This window comes from Lepidochelys olivacea (genome assembly GCF_965140295.1).
Source record: "Lepidochelys olivacea isolate rLepOli2 genome assembly, chromosome: 22".
NCBI classification, from domain to species: Eukaryota; Metazoa; Chordata; order Testudines; family Cheloniidae; genus Lepidochelys; species Lepidochelys olivacea.
The window spans coordinates 20,369,757-20,388,094 of NC_140432.1; the positions used below are offsets into that span (position 1 = coordinate 20,369,757).

The 18,338-nt window shown below is 49.1% G+C and overlaps 1 protein-coding gene across 8 annotated transcripts in view; it reads left to right on the top strand.

The window, feature by feature from the left end:
* The window catches only part of CEP164 (centrosomal protein 164), a 70,656-nt gene extending 52,989 nt beyond the window's left edge, over positions 1–17,667 (top strand). For 7 of the 8 annotated variants that reach the window (XM_084611972.1, XM_084611976.1, XM_084611975.1 and 4 more), the window contains 10 exons: positions 245–423; positions 1,235–1,361; positions 2,533–2,600; positions 3,099–3,306; positions 4,521–4,628; positions 5,828–5,942; positions 7,371–7,736; positions 11,863–11,929; positions 13,450–13,572; positions 14,675–17,667. In XM_084611972.1, coding sequence (XP_084468098.1) covers positions 245–423; positions 1,235–1,361; positions 2,533–2,600; positions 3,099–3,306; positions 4,521–4,628; positions 5,828–5,942; positions 7,371–7,736; positions 11,863–11,929; positions 13,450–13,572; positions 14,675–14,774 — 1,461 coding nt within the window. In that variant the 3' untranslated portion in view covers positions 14,775–17,667. The remainder of the gene's footprint in view (positions 1–244; positions 424–1,234; positions 1,362–2,532; positions 2,601–3,098; positions 3,307–4,520; positions 4,629–5,827; positions 5,943–7,370; positions 7,737–11,862; positions 11,930–13,449; positions 13,573–14,674) is intronic. The other variant, XM_084611973.1, reaches the window with a different exon arrangement.
* Positions 17,668–18,338: the final 671 nt, after the last annotated feature.

Genomic DNA, 18,338 nt, shown 5'->3' on the forward strand with positions numbered 1-18,338 from the left:
TGGAACCAGATTTCCCAGCAAGCTCATGGCTGTTCAGATCTGGAGATTCCAGGTCGGGGCCATTTCTGGGTATGGAAAAGCAGGGACAAAGACCACACACAAACACAGGTTTGACGAAGGTTTTTTGCACACTTAACTTCCATTGCCCTGCAAGCTCTGCATGCAGCACTCACGTCTCTTGCATGTTGTGTGCTTGTATTTCTGTGCTGGGGAAACGAGAGAGTGATTTTAATTTCACTTCCAGGAAGCTGCTTCAGCTGCTCAGCTCCGCCTAGAGGCGTCTAGGAAAGAGCATGCTGACCTTGTGGAATCCATCCACCAGTTGCGCAGGACTCTGGAGGAGCTTCAAGACCAGAAAGCTGAGCTGGAGTCCCAGGTGGATCTGTTGCAGACCCGAAGCCAAAGGCTGCAGAAACGGATCAGGTGGGTGTCCTAGAGATGGTCTCTGATGCTCGTATTTACACACCCACCCCACCCTCTGCCACTGACCTTCTTAAATGGTGGTGCTTCAGATTTGTGCCAGATTTATGAGGGGCAGTGTTGCTAGATGTTAGAGCAGGGTGCTGGGGGATAGAATTCCTGCTTTCTGTTCCTAGGGCTGCCATGACTCATGTGCAAGGTTGGTTTAAGTCACTTAACCTCTGTGGGCCTCAGGTTCACCCTCTGAAGCATGTATCTAGCATTCATCTTCCTCAAAGCTGGCTTATGAGGAAATGTTCGTAAATGCTTTGAGAACCTTGGGTGACTGACAAGACTCTAGAAAAGACCTTTCTGAGACCTCTGGGTGGCATGCTTCCTTGTTCCTGTTTTTAAGGGTGTACATTGGCATAAACCTGCTATTGTCCCAAGTAGCCGGTGGTCTTTATTACATTAAAATATTCGTGTAGACCTGATATTTACTTTGTTGGACACAAACTCAGTAGTTTATCCAGCAACACTTCTCAGCCTGTAGCTGTAGGACCCTGTGTTTAAACAGCAGTAGGCAGTGTCCTGGCTACCCAGCCTTATACCCAGGCACCCTTCCTAATGGCCTGGATCTGCAGAGCATGAAGTCCCTGGTATTTTCCCTTTGGGAGATTGTAAGCAGGAGCCAGTTTGAGGTGTTCAAGGAGATTTGATTCCTGCAAAGTGTTGTGAATTCTTGTGGGTAGCATGGCTCTGTGTCCCTGTCTGTTCTGTATGTTGATGGCATGTTCCCCCACCCCCCACCGCACATTGTGGACATCTGTGACAGTGAACTGGAGGCCGCAGTCAAGAGCCAACAGGAGACCCTGAAGGAGCTGGTAGCCGAAGACAGCATGGCGTCTCCCAGGAGGGAAGCTGAGCTCCACATTGAAGACCTGAGAGAGACGCTTCGAGCTGTGAGTAAAAGCCTGTGTATTTGAGCTCCCCATGGAGGTTGGTGTGTGTTTGTGCCTTTCAAAGGCTCCCAAATTAGAGGGAGTGTGCACATAACTCCCTTAGGTCCCTTTGAAAATCCTGACTAGGTTCTTTGCTGCCTGTTCCGGCTCATAGATGCAGAGATGGGTGGTTATTGTTGCAGGTGGGAAGGGTTATTTGTTTGATTAAATTAACGGAAGCAAAGTCTAGTGACAGAGGACACAGGACAGCAGCCAGGAATCCTATTTCTGGCTCTGCCTAAGATCTGTTCCATCCCGGCAGGCAGCTCACTTCATCATTTTAATGATTGTTCGTACAGTGCTTTGGGTTCCTGAATGGGAGAAGCCACTGCCATGCACGGTGTTATTAGTTTGTATGTTCATTTCTCTGGTGCTTTTGTCATCCCATTTATATACCCCAGGGAATGTAATCATAGAGCGTCTCCCAAAGGTCACCTGTTCCACTAGATCCTTGGCATTTCCAAGGTGATTACTGCTGGTCCTAGGCTTCCCTGAGGTCTTGGGTGCTATCGGTGTCTGCTCAAAGATGCTCATATTGAGCACGCAGTAACGATAGCTGCTTTTTTGATTCCCATAGCTGCGTGTGTTTCAACAGGCAGAGGATTCCCTGAGTCTTTTCAGCAGGGCAGTGAGATACCTGGGACTAGATTTCTTGTTTCTCATTTTGATGTGGACACTTGTGTCACTTCAAAGCAGTAAAGTGTTGCATTGAAATGCCCCTTTCCAGAGCCTTATGGTTCCATTCCCTCCCCTAGCCCCCAAAGGAACAGATCTGAACTCCTGATTTACTCCTCTTTGCTGACATTATTTGCAGGGGTTTTGTCCTTCAAAATAGAAAAGGAATGTGTTGCTCTGGTTTTGTTACCTTTGTTGTGCATTGGCTGAGGAGGTTTGGGGTGCTCTTGTTCAAAAGTGGGCTGGGGAACTTGGGGAAGAAAGCAGCTCTTGGGCAGGGAAGGATATCTTTGATTTTTAAAGTGTTCCCATAGAGAAACACTCCTCTGCACTGGGCTATTCCTAGGGCAGTTTGCATGCTGCTGTCATTCACGCTCTATACTCTCGTTCTCCTGGGCTTATGAGGTTCTTCCTTCATTCGCATATTAATTGATTTTGAAATGTTTAAACCCTCTAGCACTCCTCCAGAGAGCCTGCTTCCTTAACCTCGCACAGCAATGAGGATGGTGACTTCCAGCTTGATAAGTAAGCATCAGCACACAGGCCATTTTGAAAAGTGCTGTCCGTGCGGTTGTGTGTAAATGTAACACGTCGACGAGATGCTGTGTAAGGAGAAGGTATTGTCAGAGGTGCAGTATGGAACGCACAGCCCAGGAGAACAAGGCTGAGTGCCGTGCTGCCCCCTGCCACAGAGCATCATGACTTGATGGCTTATAGCACCTGGAATAGTGCAGCCGTCAGTGGATGAGTCAATGAATTGCGGGTCATGGCTGGTGCGCAAGGCTGTTGCAGCTACAGAAAGGGCCTGGCATGCTTCTTGACTGCATCTCCGAGGCCTATGTTGTGCAGGAGAAGTAACCCTGTTAACTCTGAGGGTTTTTATCATACTTACCCGGTTTATTCAAGTTGGGTGGAAAACCAGCCTCCAAAATCACTGGGAAATTCCTGATGTCCGAGAGCAGCACTGACATGTTTCCAGGATAATGGCCTTTGAAAGCTCTCTACCTCGATTTCTTCCTGCAGTGTCAGACACTACATTTCTGCAGAAGGAGTCTCCATAAGGAATGCCAAGGAGTTCCTGGTGCGTCAGACTCGCTCCATGAGGAAAAGGCACGCTGCACTGAAAGCTGCAACGCAACAGTGGCGTCACAGCATGCAGCAGGCACGGGACACGGTGCAGGGTCCGGGGAGCTCTCAGCTCTTGGAGGACGTGCGCCGGAACTTGGAGGAGGTGAGCTGGCAGCCCTGTGTTCTGAGACTCGGGTGGCATTGTGGTTCTGGCCCAGGAGTGGGGGCCCAGCGACAAAACGTGTTCTTGTCTCTGGTATGAACTTCCTGTGTGCCGTTGACCAAGCCACTAAGCCTCAGGTTTTTGAGAGTGGCCCCTGAGTTTGGGAGCCCAACTTCAGACAGGCAGGACCTGACTCTTCTCAGAGATGTCGAGTACCCACAACTGCACTTGACGCTGGAGGTGCTCGTCCTCCTGGAAATCAGTCCCTGTGTGTCTCAAGATGGGCACCCAGAGTTACCGTTCAGCTATGCACATCATCTTCCTCACCTGTGTGACAGGGATTAAAATTCTCCCCTGCCTCTCAGGGTGGCCGTAGAGATTAATTCATTAACGTTTGTAAAGCCCTTTGAGCCTCTGCTAGAATATGCAATGTGGTACTTTTATCACCTGAGAAGCTAGCTTGATAAAAACCTAACTCCATTTCATCCTAAATGGATGAAATACGTGAATTTGGACATTCTGTAAAATGACAGATCCTCCAGAGTGTTGCCACATCACAGAATCTTCTGCAAATTGCAAAGGAAGGGATGAGCAACTCATGGTAATTCTAGTGCCCGCAGTTCTGTAGCTGTGGTTTTGCAATTCTTTTACACTTCTTTGCGGATGGATCCTAAAGCATTTGCTAAATGAGCTCATACACAGACTCTAGACTGGGATCATGCCACGGCCTCTGGTGTGATGCTTGCAGGCTGCTTCGTAGTGCTCAGCATCCCTCCATAACATTTGGAACAGGAAGTGAAGAAGAATCCTCTCTCCGGTGTGACTGAAAGTTAGGGTCTGCAGGATGTAATTACTCAGACTGTAATTTGGTCGGGATACCGGGGGGTTAGCACCTCAACTGTTATCCACACGCTGCTATGGGATTTCCAGTGAGAACAAGTGGCTGGCTGAAAATGTAGAACCAAAGCAGTTGGCTTTGTGGAAAGGGCAGGTTGGGAGCTGTAGCTTTCTTTTGTCGAGAAGCATAAGAGTTTCCCGCACCCTTCCCTCCTGTGCTGTTAGGGGTTTGGGCTGTGTTGCGACTCCAGGATCACCATCTTCTGCGTTGGGTTAAAATTATTTAAATGATGAAAAAATCCAAATCAGAAAAAACGATTATTTCCCATCACTCTGATTAAATTCTCCTCCCTGGCTGGGTGGTTGCTCCATGGCAGGAATCAGAGCAGCTGGACAAGATGAAGTCGGCCATGCGGAAAGGACAGGTGCTGCTGAAGAAGAAGGAAGAGAAGTTGAGCCAACTGGAGTCTTCGCTGCTGGAAGAGGTAACTGCCAGCATCTCAATCGCTTGGCGTTAACCAGCCACACACCCACAGAGCAGCGTCCAGAGAAAGCCAGATTCACTCCCTAATGAGGGGACTTCATAGGGATTTCGGTTCCAGTGAGGGACGTTTAGTTGAAGGCTGAGGGTTGGTGGCTGGAGCTGGATTGCTTTGCGAGCTGGCTGGCATCTGTTTGCCTGTGTGTGAGCACAGTGGGGAGAGGAGGCTGGTCACAGGTCTGCAAGGAACTACAAACCAAACTGGAAAGATTCCACATGATTCACTAGCTGTGTAGCCAAGAGGGGCTGGGGGATGGAGGGCTTCTCTGATGTGAGCAGCTTGCCAGGCAGGCTTCTGTTTTTAGTTAAGAAGCTGAGTGGAAAAAGCACAGTTGTTAGAGCAGAATGAATGATTCTTCCTTCAGAATTAGCCCATGAGGCTAGAAGTGAGTCAGTTCTGGCTCTGATGCACTAAAACATAGAAAAATCCCATTTTCGTGCTGGTTAAACAGAGGTTATATTAACTGTCTACATGGGTGAGATTACAGATACTGTACATTCCCTTGGCTTGCATGGTACCTGCTCACCATTTAATTGTGTGACCATGGGGTTTCTGTGGTAAGTAAGCAGGAAAAATACTTGGTTATTGGTGTCTTCAGAAGCCGAGGACACGTTGGCTAGTGAGTACTGTTAGCCAGTAGGCCATTCTAGATGCTAAGGGAGGTATCTGGGAGCCAGTGCTCCTGGACAATGTTCCCGGCTCTGTCAGTGACTTGGGTGAGTTCCATAGGCCCAGGATCAGTGGGAGATTTGAAGAGCACAACATCTTTGAAAGTCAAGCTCTTAATGGAGAGACCTCCCTGCCTACTCACCTCGTGCTGGGCCTTATGATTTCTGACTCCCAGGGAGTCACTGCCGAAATTGTAATGTTCAGTCCCCAACACAACCCACCCCCTCCACAGACTGAGCTGTCTCCCTTTGCAACACTCCCAGCCTCTGCTGACCCAGGAGCAGGGAACCACGTTTGTACTGCTATCTTCACATGTTTCATAACACTCCAAGCGCAGCCTGTGAGTGCCGTTATGGGATATCTAGCTTGGAGTCACAGAAGCTTTAGACCTGGTTTGGTTTCCCAAGGGACAGAAGTGTGTAGCAGATCATATTTTATTTTCCTCTACTGTAAATATTTCCTTCTCTTGGCAGCTTTCTGATGAAGATACGCTGAAGGGTGCTGCATGTAAAAAGGTGGTAACCTTTGACCTTAGTGATTCAGAAGACACACACAGCCTGAGCAGCACAGATGTATCTCAGCACAAATGTAAGGGTTCAGTGTCTCTTGTAGAATGCCACGGGCCGCATTTCAGAGCTTTGTGCATTGTACCCAATATTTGACATTCTGCATCACCCATCCCTCCCACTGTGTATTCCTAGTCCCTGCCTTGTCTTGTTTTCGCTTGTGCCCGTTAAACTCTAAAGCATGTAGGACAGGTGTGCTGTTTATGCCTGCACTCGAGGCACAATATTTTGTACCAAGAATTGTTTCCTGTCTGTAGCACTGTGTGTATGTGGATTATGAATGTGGCTTAAAAAACATGGTTTTCACTGTGGTGCCAGAAACCTTCAGCCTTCCCCAGCGATGCTAGAGCCAGGTCTATTGCCCTATTTCTTGGTATCCGCCAGTCCAGTTTGGTGGACTGGGTTTCTTTCCTCTCCCTGTCTCCTTGGCGAGAGAGGCTGTTGCAATCCCAACAGGAGCAAGGCACAAGGAATAGTTCTTTACTGTCCCGTGATTAGAGCAGTGTGTGTGAATAGCGGAGCGCTCAGTAAATGGGTAACCATGCAGGAAGACTGTGCTTTTTCCAGAGGTGCTGGCCAGGCTGATGGCTACGAATTCACCCTCATTTAAAAAAAAATAAATTGAACTATCTGTAAGAATCCAAAAAGTTTTAGAACCTTCTCCCTCCCTAGAATGAAGGTTTTCATATTGATAAAATCCCCACAGTCCTGCCTCTAACCTTCCCACAGCACCAGGTTTCTTTGTGATGTGCGCCTGTGGAGTGCAATCCGTCCACTCTGTCTCCCTGCTCAGTTTGTGTACGGTTTGATTATTGAAACATATCAGGCTCCTGCTGTTCCAGTATTTCAGAGTTCTTGTACATCTCAGTGTAGTGAGCAGGCTTTGTGCTGCTCTGCAAAGAGCTAGCCATTTGCAGGGGAAGTCCACGCCCTACAAATGGGCGGCTGTCGCGGCACCCAGTGGAAGTGCACTCGCTGCTCTGGCCCCGCTCATAAATTTGTAGTGGGCAGGAAGGACAGAAGCGCACTTATGCTTGTGCTGCAAGCCATATTTCAGCTCTGCCATCCCAGTGGTTGGTGTCATCCCAGTGGTATCCTCCTTTCTCCTTCAGAGTTTAATCCTTGGAATCTCCAGGATCCTGTCCCTTTTCATCTCATTTCCCCAACTTCCTCTCCTCCACACCACACCTGACCAGCCTTCTCGCCAAAGTTCTCTGCTCCTCGACATGGAACTGAACTGCCCCCTTGTCTCTGCAGCCAGACCTCCCTCACTCGCTTAGCTGAATGTATAAAGTTCAGCCTCTGTGAAGCCTGGAGACAGAGTGCATGGGAGGATAAGGTGCTCTTGGTGGGGAGATGCAGGAGAATGGTGCTGCCTCTGAGGATAGACTCACGGTCTCCTTTAAATCTTGTCCCTCTGTTGATCTGGGTTTTCTTTTTCTTTGACTAGTTGATTTGAAACCAGATGTCCAGTTCCCCCAGCTCGACAAGATCCAGCACTTGACCAACACTCTGCAGCACATCACCGCTGAGCTGAATGGGGTCCTTGGCACCTTGGGCTCTCTGAACCATCAGCAGCCTCCCCTCTTCACTTCTGTGCTGGTGCCGATGCCTGCTCTGCCCAGTGATGGAGTTCCTCTTTCCGCGTACACCTCCTTGGCAAGAGTCCAGGCTGCTGGCCCCATCGTGCCTCCTGCTGGGATTCCTTTGGTTAACCAGCAGGCATGGAGTACCGGTTTGAACTCCAGCCTCTCTTCTACGGCTGGTCAGTCAGTAGACAACATGCTGGCAGAGAAATGGCGCAAGTATTTCCCAGGTAATGGTCTGCTGCAGTTCCGCCTCCTTCCGGGTTTGCTTATCATGTCTATGGCCATTGATTTTGTGCTGTCACTTCTATGCCAGAGTGCAGCAAAGTACCTCTTATGTGTTGTCCTGTGGGACTGCTCAGTAAGGGAACACACCCCGTTTGACCAAGCTGAGTGAGTTGTCTCCGCTCACTCCCTGGCACTGCACAATCTACTCAACTCACCCTTCATCCTTCCAAGGCAGATGAACTGAGCTCCATGAAAAGTCCTACGTGGGCATGTTATGAATGAGCTTATTTAAAAATAAAACAAGATCCCATCTGTATTGCACGGATGCTAGTGATGCCATGGCCCATCCCATAATGTCAGCAGGAATCTTGGTGTCCTTGGCCACAGTTCTTCTTTTCTGCTCTGTCTAGTGATTTCCTGCATTTCCATAGCATCTCCGCTTCCTCCAGGTATTTAACGTAAGAAACAAGGTTCTCTCTTCCCAGCCTGTAGGAGAAATGGCCTGAGTCATTTTGATGGATTTTGTGTGTGTGTGCGTGGCACCTCGTGGGAAAGGCAAGTCAAAGATGTGAGTGTCGTTTCAGTTCTGAGTACCGTGAAGTCCCTGGTCTCTTTTCTCTGCTGGGAGCAAGTTTTATAACCTTGGTCCAGCTGCCGTGATAGTCTGTGTCCTGCATCCCAAGCCTTCCCCTGGGGCTGATGGTTCCTTTGCTCTGCAGGAATGTACCTTAGGGGGAGGCTGAGGTTGTAGAGGGAGAGTTGTGCCCCAGGTAGCCAGAGCCAATCCCACGGAGTACTTAGAATGTTAGGACAGAGGCCTTGAACTGGACTCTGTTCAGCTGGGCACCAGGGCAGCATGTTCACAGTGGTCTGTGACGCTGAGCAGATGGACTGCTAGCCTTGTACCAATTGTCAGGGCATGCGGCTTCACTCCTAGATACAAGCTGCAAAGGCCAAGCCTGGTGAACATGAGCACATGGGTCAACATGGCCAAGTCTGCCTCTGACAGGACAGAGTGAAATTTGCTGGCCAGTTGCAGGTGGAAGGGGCCTATTTAGAGCAACCAGTAGCAGCGAAGGATCCAGAAGGACCCTGGGGGTGGGGCTGCTGCTGACTGACCTAGCAATTTGCAGGTAAGTGCCGATGGCAGTAAGAGATGTTACACACGAGTCAAGTTCTTTAAAGCTCTCACTCTTCTACCAGCATCACCTCAGTCTTGTCTGGGTTCAGCTGTAGCCAGGTGCTGAATTCAGCTTGCTGTTGATAGAACTGTTGACGTTCTACATGAAGGAGACGTAGAGCTGTGTGCTGTCCGCACTTGGCTAGTGCTTTGGCCTGGGGGATCTTGCCAGCTTCTGAGGCTCTCTGTTGAGGGGTGTGGATCCTATGGGACTCTGCTGGTGGCAGTTTTGGAGGGGTAGTTGCCCATGATGACTCCCTGTTGTACAGCATGCTGGCTTCTGTCTCTCCCTTCCAGATGTAGCTGGACCTCACTGCTCAGAAGAGATTTCAGTGTAGTTTGTGAAGCACTTTGGGACAGATGGCCCAGTGTAGGCTATTCTGAGATGAAGATAATTTCTCTCTGCAGTTTACATGGCCCAGGGGTGCTGGATATGAAAATACCCACAGGGAATCGCTGCTGAAGGGAAGGGAAGCTAGAATTCCATTCCCTATAGCAGGCTGGGCTAACACAATGGGCATAATATGGGGTCTGCAGCCTGACTCGGGGAAGGCCAGAACCAAACCTGGGACCAAGCAAGTGTGATGGGACAGGAGATAGACCCAGACTGGCCTCATGGAGGGTTAAGAAGGCAAGGATATAATAGAGAGCTGCACTCTTTGCTTCCTTCCCCACTCTTGGCTCTGCATCCACTCTGAAGGGGAATGACTCCTCCTGAGGTGCCAGCTTGATGAATTGCCTGCAATGTGATGGAAGCTCTTTAAAGAGAACCAGTGGAGCTTCTGCGCAAGTCTGAGCTCAGGGCTAGTGACTGACTAGTCTGTGCTGTGGGCAGCCGTTCACCTCAACAGGTGAGAGTGAAAATCACAGATGAATGTGACTTTGTGTCCCTAATAGACAACGAGCTTCGGTGGCAGACAGTCCGAGGAGCTGGTGTGTGTAGCTCCTTGGACTTGGGCACGTGGCAGATTTGAAAAGAAGAGGAGATAACAACAGCTCATTCCGGGAAGTGAAGTGCAAAGCTGATCTCATTATACTGTTTCCAGAGCACTTCAGCTTCTGACATTTGCACAAGAATAGCAGTCATTAAAGGAGCCAGCAAAAGAAGAGGAGGAACTTTCTGTTAGATTACGCTGCCTGGCTGAAAACACACTGATGGGGAGGGGTGTTGAGACAGATGGTACACGTGGCTCACAATTTATAATTTCCTTAGGAGAGCAAATTTTTCTCTTCTATTTGTATCCCGTTTAAACCTTTTAACCAAAGACAAAATCCCCGGCCCCTAGTCCTGCTAATCCTTAGCCAGCAAAACCATGGCAGCCCCAAGATTAACGTAATGTTTGTTTTCACTCTGAAAGTTCTTGCTAGTCGTTCTATTTTAGATGCCCTCTTTGGATGCGGTCTGCTTTGATGTGGGCCAGCTGCTGGCATCAGCGTCTATGAAGCACGTGCATGTACTAAGGAAACAATAATATCCTGGCCTCGACCGGCGTGCCCAGATTCAACAGAGCACTTAAGCACGTGCCTAAGTCTCACTGACTTCATTAGGACTTACCCATGTTTAACTTTAATCATATAGTTAAGTGCCTTAAGGGGCCTTAAGACAAGCATTTTTATGGGGCCTATTGACTGATGTTTTTTGTGCCATGTTGCTTCCCTTCGTGGGTGGGAATTGCCTCCCTAGCCTGGCCCTGAGTTTGGTGGTTGTGGCAGTGGCAGGCCCCCTGCTCATGTGTCATTTAAATGGTGTTGGAGAACTTGGAAGATTCCAGGTGGGTGAGAGCCTCTTCTCTGCCTTTTGGGGGCAAGGAAACCCTCGGGCTCTTTTGGGAGAGTGGTGCTTATTTTTATTAGAGGTGAAACTTTAAGCACAACACAGACAGGGTATCTCTGGCACAATCTGTGCGAATGGAGGGATTGCATCTTAGTTTGTGTGATACCATCTGTGGCGTATACCATCCTCCATTCTGACTTGTATCCTCTCTGGAGTGGCTCCTGTGTTGCATGCCAATCTCCTTCTTGTCAATGAGGATGCTCTTCCCTAGAAGAGTCTGTTGTGAGTACTGCCCTTGGTCTTTGAAGTCACCTGGCAAGGCATGCGACTCTGAGAGCAGAATTTAGTCATTCTGCCTTTAATGTGTTCTCCTCATGCTGTAGGTAAACTCCCATTACCCACAATTCAGAACTGTCCTCTGAAACTGTACTTGTGTTTATCTGAAATTCTGATTATTCTCCCCCAAAAATTCTGATTTCCCAGATTTTGCATCTGTTGCTTGAGCCATTGAAATAACTCAGGTTTACCACAACTGTGTCTCCTGCATTTGTTATCTCTTGACTGTGGATACTACCCTGATAGTGTTAAAATTAATGGGAACCGCAGTGCTCGGTTTCTTTGGAAAATTAGGCCATTATGCCACATGCCTGAACATGGATTGAGGTGTCTAACTTTGGGCAACATGTTGGAACATTTTGGCTTTGGACTGTGTTAGCAATGAAAGCGTCAGTCCTTGCAACACGAAAATAAAGCAGTTTCAGAAGAGGGCGACCACCAGGAGCATAGACTATTAAAATTCATGCTTCAAGGCTTATCAAGAATCATGCAGTTCCTATTCAATTTTTCCCCTTAGTGGAAATAAGGGATGTCCCATTTTTGAGGGGGGATCCCAATAGACGTTAGAGATGAGGAGGATGTAAGGTTAGAATAAATAACAGGAATTGGAGGGGGAATTTGCACGTTTCTTGTTCCCTGCCTCCCACTGGAAACAGAGGGGGAAGCACCAGAAGATCCTGCTGCAAGCTTTCGCACGAGCACAGCCCAAAGGGCCACAGCATGTGACTGCACCATGCAGGGATAATGTGCTTGTAATGCAAACAATGACCAGGAAGATGGAAGCCTTTCCTGTAATGTATGTTTCTATATCTGTACTGAATGTTTCTGTCTCTTCCAGGTGGGTTCCCATCGCTCAGTGGAAGTCCTGCCCCTCTGGACAGCAATTTAGGTTATTTACCTGCAGGGTAAGACTCCTGGTCTTTTGAGTGTGGCTGTTTCAAAGAGCTGCTGTTTTTTGTTTGGTGTGGTTTGTAGGTCAGATATGATTTTCTCCTGATCTACTTGTTTCATCAAATAGGTTAGATTCGGAGCTTAAGTTATTAGCCAGGTCCCCATTTAAATGCTCAGTTGCAGGTTTTACAAAGTGCTCCCAGTAAGGCTCAGCCAATAGCACTCTTGTGTCAAGACCAGAATGTTATGGGTTCCAGTCCCACAACAAGTGTGATTTCACACTTAGGATCAATGCTGCAGTGCAGGCCTGGGTAGGAGGGGCTGCCGCACTCAGGGCAACAGTGTCTTTTTGGCTGAGTTGTTGAGATCCTGGTGGTGAGGTGGAAATCAAAGATCCTTTGGTACCTTTCGTAAAGAGCAGGGGATGAACCTGTTTTCCCAGGCAACACGTCCCTCTGTTAATAAAAGAGGCTCTTATCTCCAGCACTGCAGCTGAGTTATTGCTGGGGGTGCAGTGCCCACTGTGATGCCGTGGTGATAGGCATGACCACAAAGCACGCCCTGACCAAGGAGCAGCTTCTCTGGTGGCTCCCTGGCCTCTTGTAATGATCCCCCAAGTAGGCAGACTCTCCCTCGCCCAGGAACTTTTCCCAGAATGCCTTTCTGCGACTAGTCCAATAGGGCTGCAGCTGCTTGGCTCTGCTCGATTTTAAGTCACCATTTTGCAAGTGGACGCTTGTAGGATCACTGCGTTTCATTCTAACTCATTGCTCTGTGAGATTCGTGGGTACAACCCCCAAGTCTAGTCCATTGCAAAAGTCTTGGTATTTTGTAGTTCCAGACTGGCAAAGGACCACCCCAGCAGCACAGCTCTCTGCTGTCTGGGTTACACCAGGCTCAGAGTTCGTGTTTCACCTTTGCTGAACAGCTGCTCTTCCGAACCTTGAAGGCAGTCCGTTTTAAAAATCTTTTCCCAGGCCCATAGAACTCGTGCCTGGCTAAGCAGCACCTGGAGTGAGGGGAACACCTTAATTTCCCAAGCTTTCTCTTCAACTCCCTTGTATCTTAATCCAGTTCAAGAAGGTGGAAAATCAGCCTAGAGTCAGTCTCTCTCTCTCTCTCTGCTGGGCTTTTGCTACCCAACAACACTGCATTTTTCTCAAGGGGCAGGGACGAGTGGGGAGCTGCCTACCCCCTTTCTTCCTGAAGAAGAGTGTAATGGTGCTGGATAATGGATAAGAGGATAATGGGGTAAATGGAGACTCCTGTGGAGTTAGCTGGGGTGCCTGGGTCCTTGCCAACAACTGAGGCTTTGTGGTGCTAGAGAGACCAGGAGAATGGCAGTGGCTGAGTAACGTGGCTGCTGAAATTTCTTCCCAGTCTGGTAGGGGAGAGGAGGGCAGGACACTGAGCCAAGAAGCGGTTGCTTTCTGTTGCATCAATCTGTGGCTATTTCCATGGCAGCCCATCAGTTTCAATCTAATCCGTTGGCTCATTTCTTGCCATATCTTTCTTTCTCTCTCTGTCACGACAGTGAGCAAATCCGCCTGTTCCAGCGTTCCCAGCTCCGAGGCCCTGAGACAGACAGGACTAGTGTCCAAGGAATGATAGATGCCAACAAGAAATGGCTGGAAAATTTCAAGAAGGATTCAAAAGTGTATCCTTTGCTTTGGTCTTGTCTTATTTGCACTCCTGGCGCTGCTGTAGGTAGAAGCAGAAAGCAGGTGGTGAGTGACTATGGAGCAGCAAAGCATTGAGCAGCAGCTGTGAATTTGGTCCCTGCAAGGGACAGTGTATCTAGAGCAGAAGGTGGACTAAGGCTCTGGACTTCTGAATTCTGTTCCCAGCTGTGTCTTGACTCACTTTGACCTTAGACAAATCCCTTCTCTTTGTGCCTCGCTATTCTGCAGTGATGGGCCCAAGCGGTGCCACTTCTAGTCAAGATACTGCACTGCTCTGGGTGGTCACGGGCGCAATAGCAGAGGAGGCAGCTGGGAAATGAAGGATTTAGTTTCTCGGGGTTAGTCTTGTCCCTGTATGCAGTGTATTTGTAGCTGTGTCGGTCCCAGGATATTAGAGAGACACGGTGGTGAGGTAAGATCTTTTATTGGACCAACTTCTGTTGGGGAGAGACATATGTGTTACCTACTTACGCTAAACAATCTGTTCCACCTCCTATTTAGCTGGGGGACACTAAATATGTATCCCAGCCCTGAAGAAGAGTTCAGTGTAGCTCGAAAGTTTCTCTCTCAATCTCTCCCCAACAGAAGTTGGTCCAATAGAAGAGACTGCCTCCCGCACCTGGTCCCTGTGAGACCTTTAGCAGCACTGACGTTTGTGCTGTGGGCAATTTCTGATGAGAAGCTCAGGAATGGGAAGCAATGGTTCCTGCGCTGGGCAGTTGACTCAAAGGGAGAAGAGCCACTAGAAAGAGATCTCCCCTCGCTGTTAAATGGGGTAACAGGTCCCTCGTGCTCTCTGACCGCGTTATGCTGCAACAGTAACTCTCTCTGCAGTGCACGTTGATATGGGCAACAAATCCCCAGGTCCCTGTGACAGAGCGATCTGTCTTGAGCACAGGGCTGTGTTGAGTTCCATAACCCTGCTGTAAGTCTATTTGACCTGTGTGCAGGGGTCCGAATACAACATGTGAGCATGAGGCTTGATTCCTGCTCCTGTGACTTGTCCGCCTCCCATGTCTACATTCACACAGGCTGAATTCACATGTAAGCAATGCGTTTCCTTCACTGAGCTTCCAGTCCTCTCTTTCCAAGCACACAGAAGCCTTCTGCCAGCAGCCCTGGCCTGGTGCAGCTTGGACTGGATGAAAACAACCAAATTAAAGTGTATCACTACTAAAAGGTGACGGAGCCCCAGCAGAGAGGGGCATAGCCTTCCCGCCCTATGCCCCAGGAGACAGCCTGGCAAGAGAGCAACACAGCTGCACTCTGTTCCCTCTTACAATACATTGCGTTGCGGTGGTACCCAGCAGTCCCTCGTCTGTCTCTTTGCTCTGCCCTTGAAATAAAGTATCTTTCCAGGAGGCGGGAGGAAGTGGACTTCCCAAGTGAATTCTTCTAATCCTGTAATATGTCCAAATATACTTTATAGACCGCTTAATCCAGTGGTGAAATGTCAGGGCTTCAATAAATCAACAGTTCCCTCATTAGTATTCCAGCCATCACCTGATGGAAATGTGGCTCACTGAGGACTTGGAATAACTTGTTGCGGGGGAGGAGGTGAATTCCAACAGAAAACTGTTGCTAGAGGAAGAGAATGCACTGTGGATTCACAACAAACAGTGGTTGCAGGTGACCTCAGACCTGGACTCTGTGGCACAAACTTGAGCTTGGGAGAATGAAAAGCAATTGTCTATATTTTTTTACATGGAAGAGCACAATCGAAAGCAATGTAGTCAGAGCTTCTGGGCACCACGTCCTGACTATAACAGGAAAAGAAAACCAACTCTGTTCAGTCAGGATTCTTTTTCATATCCAGTGTTGAGTTTGTTTCTAGTTGAAAATGTTTTGTATTCAGCGCGTCTGAGTTAGGAGACTGGGGCTGATCCTTCAGGGGACAGTGGAGGCTAAGCCTCTGGGAAGGGTTTTAACAAACCCACTTTCTTTTTGACAGGGCAGAAGCCATAGGAGCAGGCAGTGCCAGGTGGGGATGGCTTGCAGGGCTGACGCGATGGAGGAGACCTCCCTACTCCCCCCGAGCTGCGTGGTTCGAGTCCGGGTGACTGGAGAAGCCTGTGGTGGGAGTCTGTCTGGATTCTCTCCAGTCTGGATTTGCTGAGAGCCAGGCTGGAGGACGTGGCGGGCAGAGACTGTCGTGAGAGAGTCCATTGTCAATGGAGCTCTACCAATGGGTGTGGCCTGAATAACCACCAGTAACACACAGAGCCCCGGCCAAGCCGAGTGCTCTCGCTCCCTGGGGCCCAGCTCCAGACTTGGGCTGGTTTGGGGTCGTTTCCAATAAGGGCTGAGCGTGACGATACTCGAGACAGACTAGGAGCGGCTTGCTGCTCTGCAGGACTTGTGTGGGAGAGCTGGTTTGGTCAGTGACACGGCTCTGACTGGGCCGGAGAGGAGGCTGACATGTTGGATAAGGTCGTTTCTGCTTTGCACGGTCGCTTTTCTGACTGCAGCCGTCGTGAAGCTGCACACCTAGCTTTCAAGTCCCTCCGTTCGCTGGGCCCCTCCAGCTGGTTTCAGTGTGTGGAGCAAGCCAGCAGCACGCCGGAGAGGCTGCTTTTCTGGGGCGGGAAAGGCACTTCTGTGTCCGAGCACTCGCTCCTGCCGTAGTGCCTGAGCCTGAGGAGGCAGCCCAGAGACAGCGCAGCTCGAAGCAACACGGAGCAGATGAGTCATGGGATTGGACGGCAGGGAGGGGCTGTTGGGCGCCTGCCCAGGATTCAAACGGCCAAGTATCTGTCAGCTTCCCAACTGGGGGCCGGTGAAGTCCATTGTAAGACGCTTTCCTCGGCGTTGGATCCGTCCCTTGGCATGGCTGCAGCTTGATTTCGTTGCCTTGTGGACATTAAAACCCATTTGCCTTTAAAAAATATCCTCCTCTCCTGTCCTCAGTTCTGGGTCAGGGCAGTGAGGAGGAAATGCAGAGATGGGTGTAGAGGCAGGCTGCATTTCTAGCTGCTGCGTGGTGCTGTGTCATTAGCCATCATTCCTCTAAGCTGGCTTGGGATATTTATGCTTTTTAAACAACAATTTTCTTCTGGCCATTATTGTTTGTTTGACTAAAAATCTGCATTAAAGGGATGAGAAATCATCCTTCAAAGAGTTCCTACCAGAGATGAATAAAACAGAAAGGACTGGAAGTTGTAGCTTTCCACCCTTTCATACTGTTTGTGTTTCTCAGTCTGGATAGTGAGGATAGGCTAAAATAGAAAGTGACATTGTCTGGTTCATTTTGCTTTCTGATTTTCGTGCGCCAGCACCTGGTTGCAATAGTTTGGGTTGCAAATGCTTCAGGGGACTGTTTACATGCAAACAGAAAATGTTTTACTTAAATTTTTAAGCAAGAGAAAATGTCCATTTTTATACTTTATAACTTTTAAAATAATACCTGATCTTTAAAATGTAAGCTACCTGACTTTGTTCTCCTTAAACAAGGGCTTGGACTGGTTCTGCAGACAGATCCCGGGGAGTGGATTTGTGCTCACAGGGTCTGGCACTAACATCTCTTACCTCCTTTCCTTGCTGATAAGCTGAGGGCAGGTGACTCCCAGAGGCACTGCTGATATAACACAGCATGCTGATGTCCTTACCTAGGGCACACTTAGCAGTACTGACTGACTGAGTGGCCTTGAGTGACCACTGGGAACCGGCAGGAAAGAATGGATCATTAGGTAGGTTTCCTGCCCACTGTACCAGATTACACAAATCCTTGTCTGCTGGAATTTGCTTTTAGTCTCTCTCTCTCTCTCTCTCTCTCTGCCACATGGCAGCCCTCAACTTTTTTTGAACAGCCCCACTTGTCCTGGCTTTCCCCAGCACTGAACCCCTCTGCAGTCATTGGGACATTACACCCAAAGCACACACAGAGCAGAAGACGTGCCCCCTTTGGAATCATACCTGTACATTCTAGAGAGCATATATTCTTTGTGTGGGTAAAAGACTATTTTAGTAACCAAATGACTGTTTCTGTCGCAGGTCTCTTCTCCCCCTTGTGAAGCTTTCAGCTGTATCCTGATTGTATGCAAATTAAATTGGCACGGATCTATTTTGTACAATGGTGGTGTTTGCAGCTTTGTTTTTTTCCAGCTGAGATTTTTGTCTCCCTCCCTCGAACTCAGCCCTGGTATCCACCTTGCTGTTCCGTTTCAGACACTTCCTTCGCTCCTCTCCAAGTTGTATTGCTCTTATCCTGTCAAGGTCGCCTCTGCCAAGTCAAAGACCGCTGCACAAACAAGTCTATTTGTTATCAGGTTAGGGTGCTAAATGGCGTACTAGAGAGCTAGAAAACAGAGCTTTCAGCCAGCAGAAAACTCGGCATGGGCAGCCCTGAGCCAGGTTTTCCCCCGGGCCTCTCCCCCACCCCTTTCCATGCACCTCTGCAGTGGCTCCCTCCTCCCAAGCATGTGCCAAGGTCGTAGGGCGGGTGTTGTGCTGCAATAGACTAGGGTGATACCAGCTGGAGGGCTGAGGGAGAGGTGTCTCTGGCTGGAGTAGATGAAGGCTGGGGTGGAGTTAATTACAACCACGCTCTTTAAAGGTGTGGTAGGGGCCTCTACACAGCTGTGTCTGTGCTATGTAGTACTTGGCGGGGACCACCTCTCCCTGTGTTACTTGGCGGCTCCCCAGGCAGCTGGCTGGCACCTGGGGATGTGTTAACATTGGGTAACTCTGCGGGTTGGCTGTCACTATTGACTTTTACATTTATTTTATAACAGCAATGCCTTCC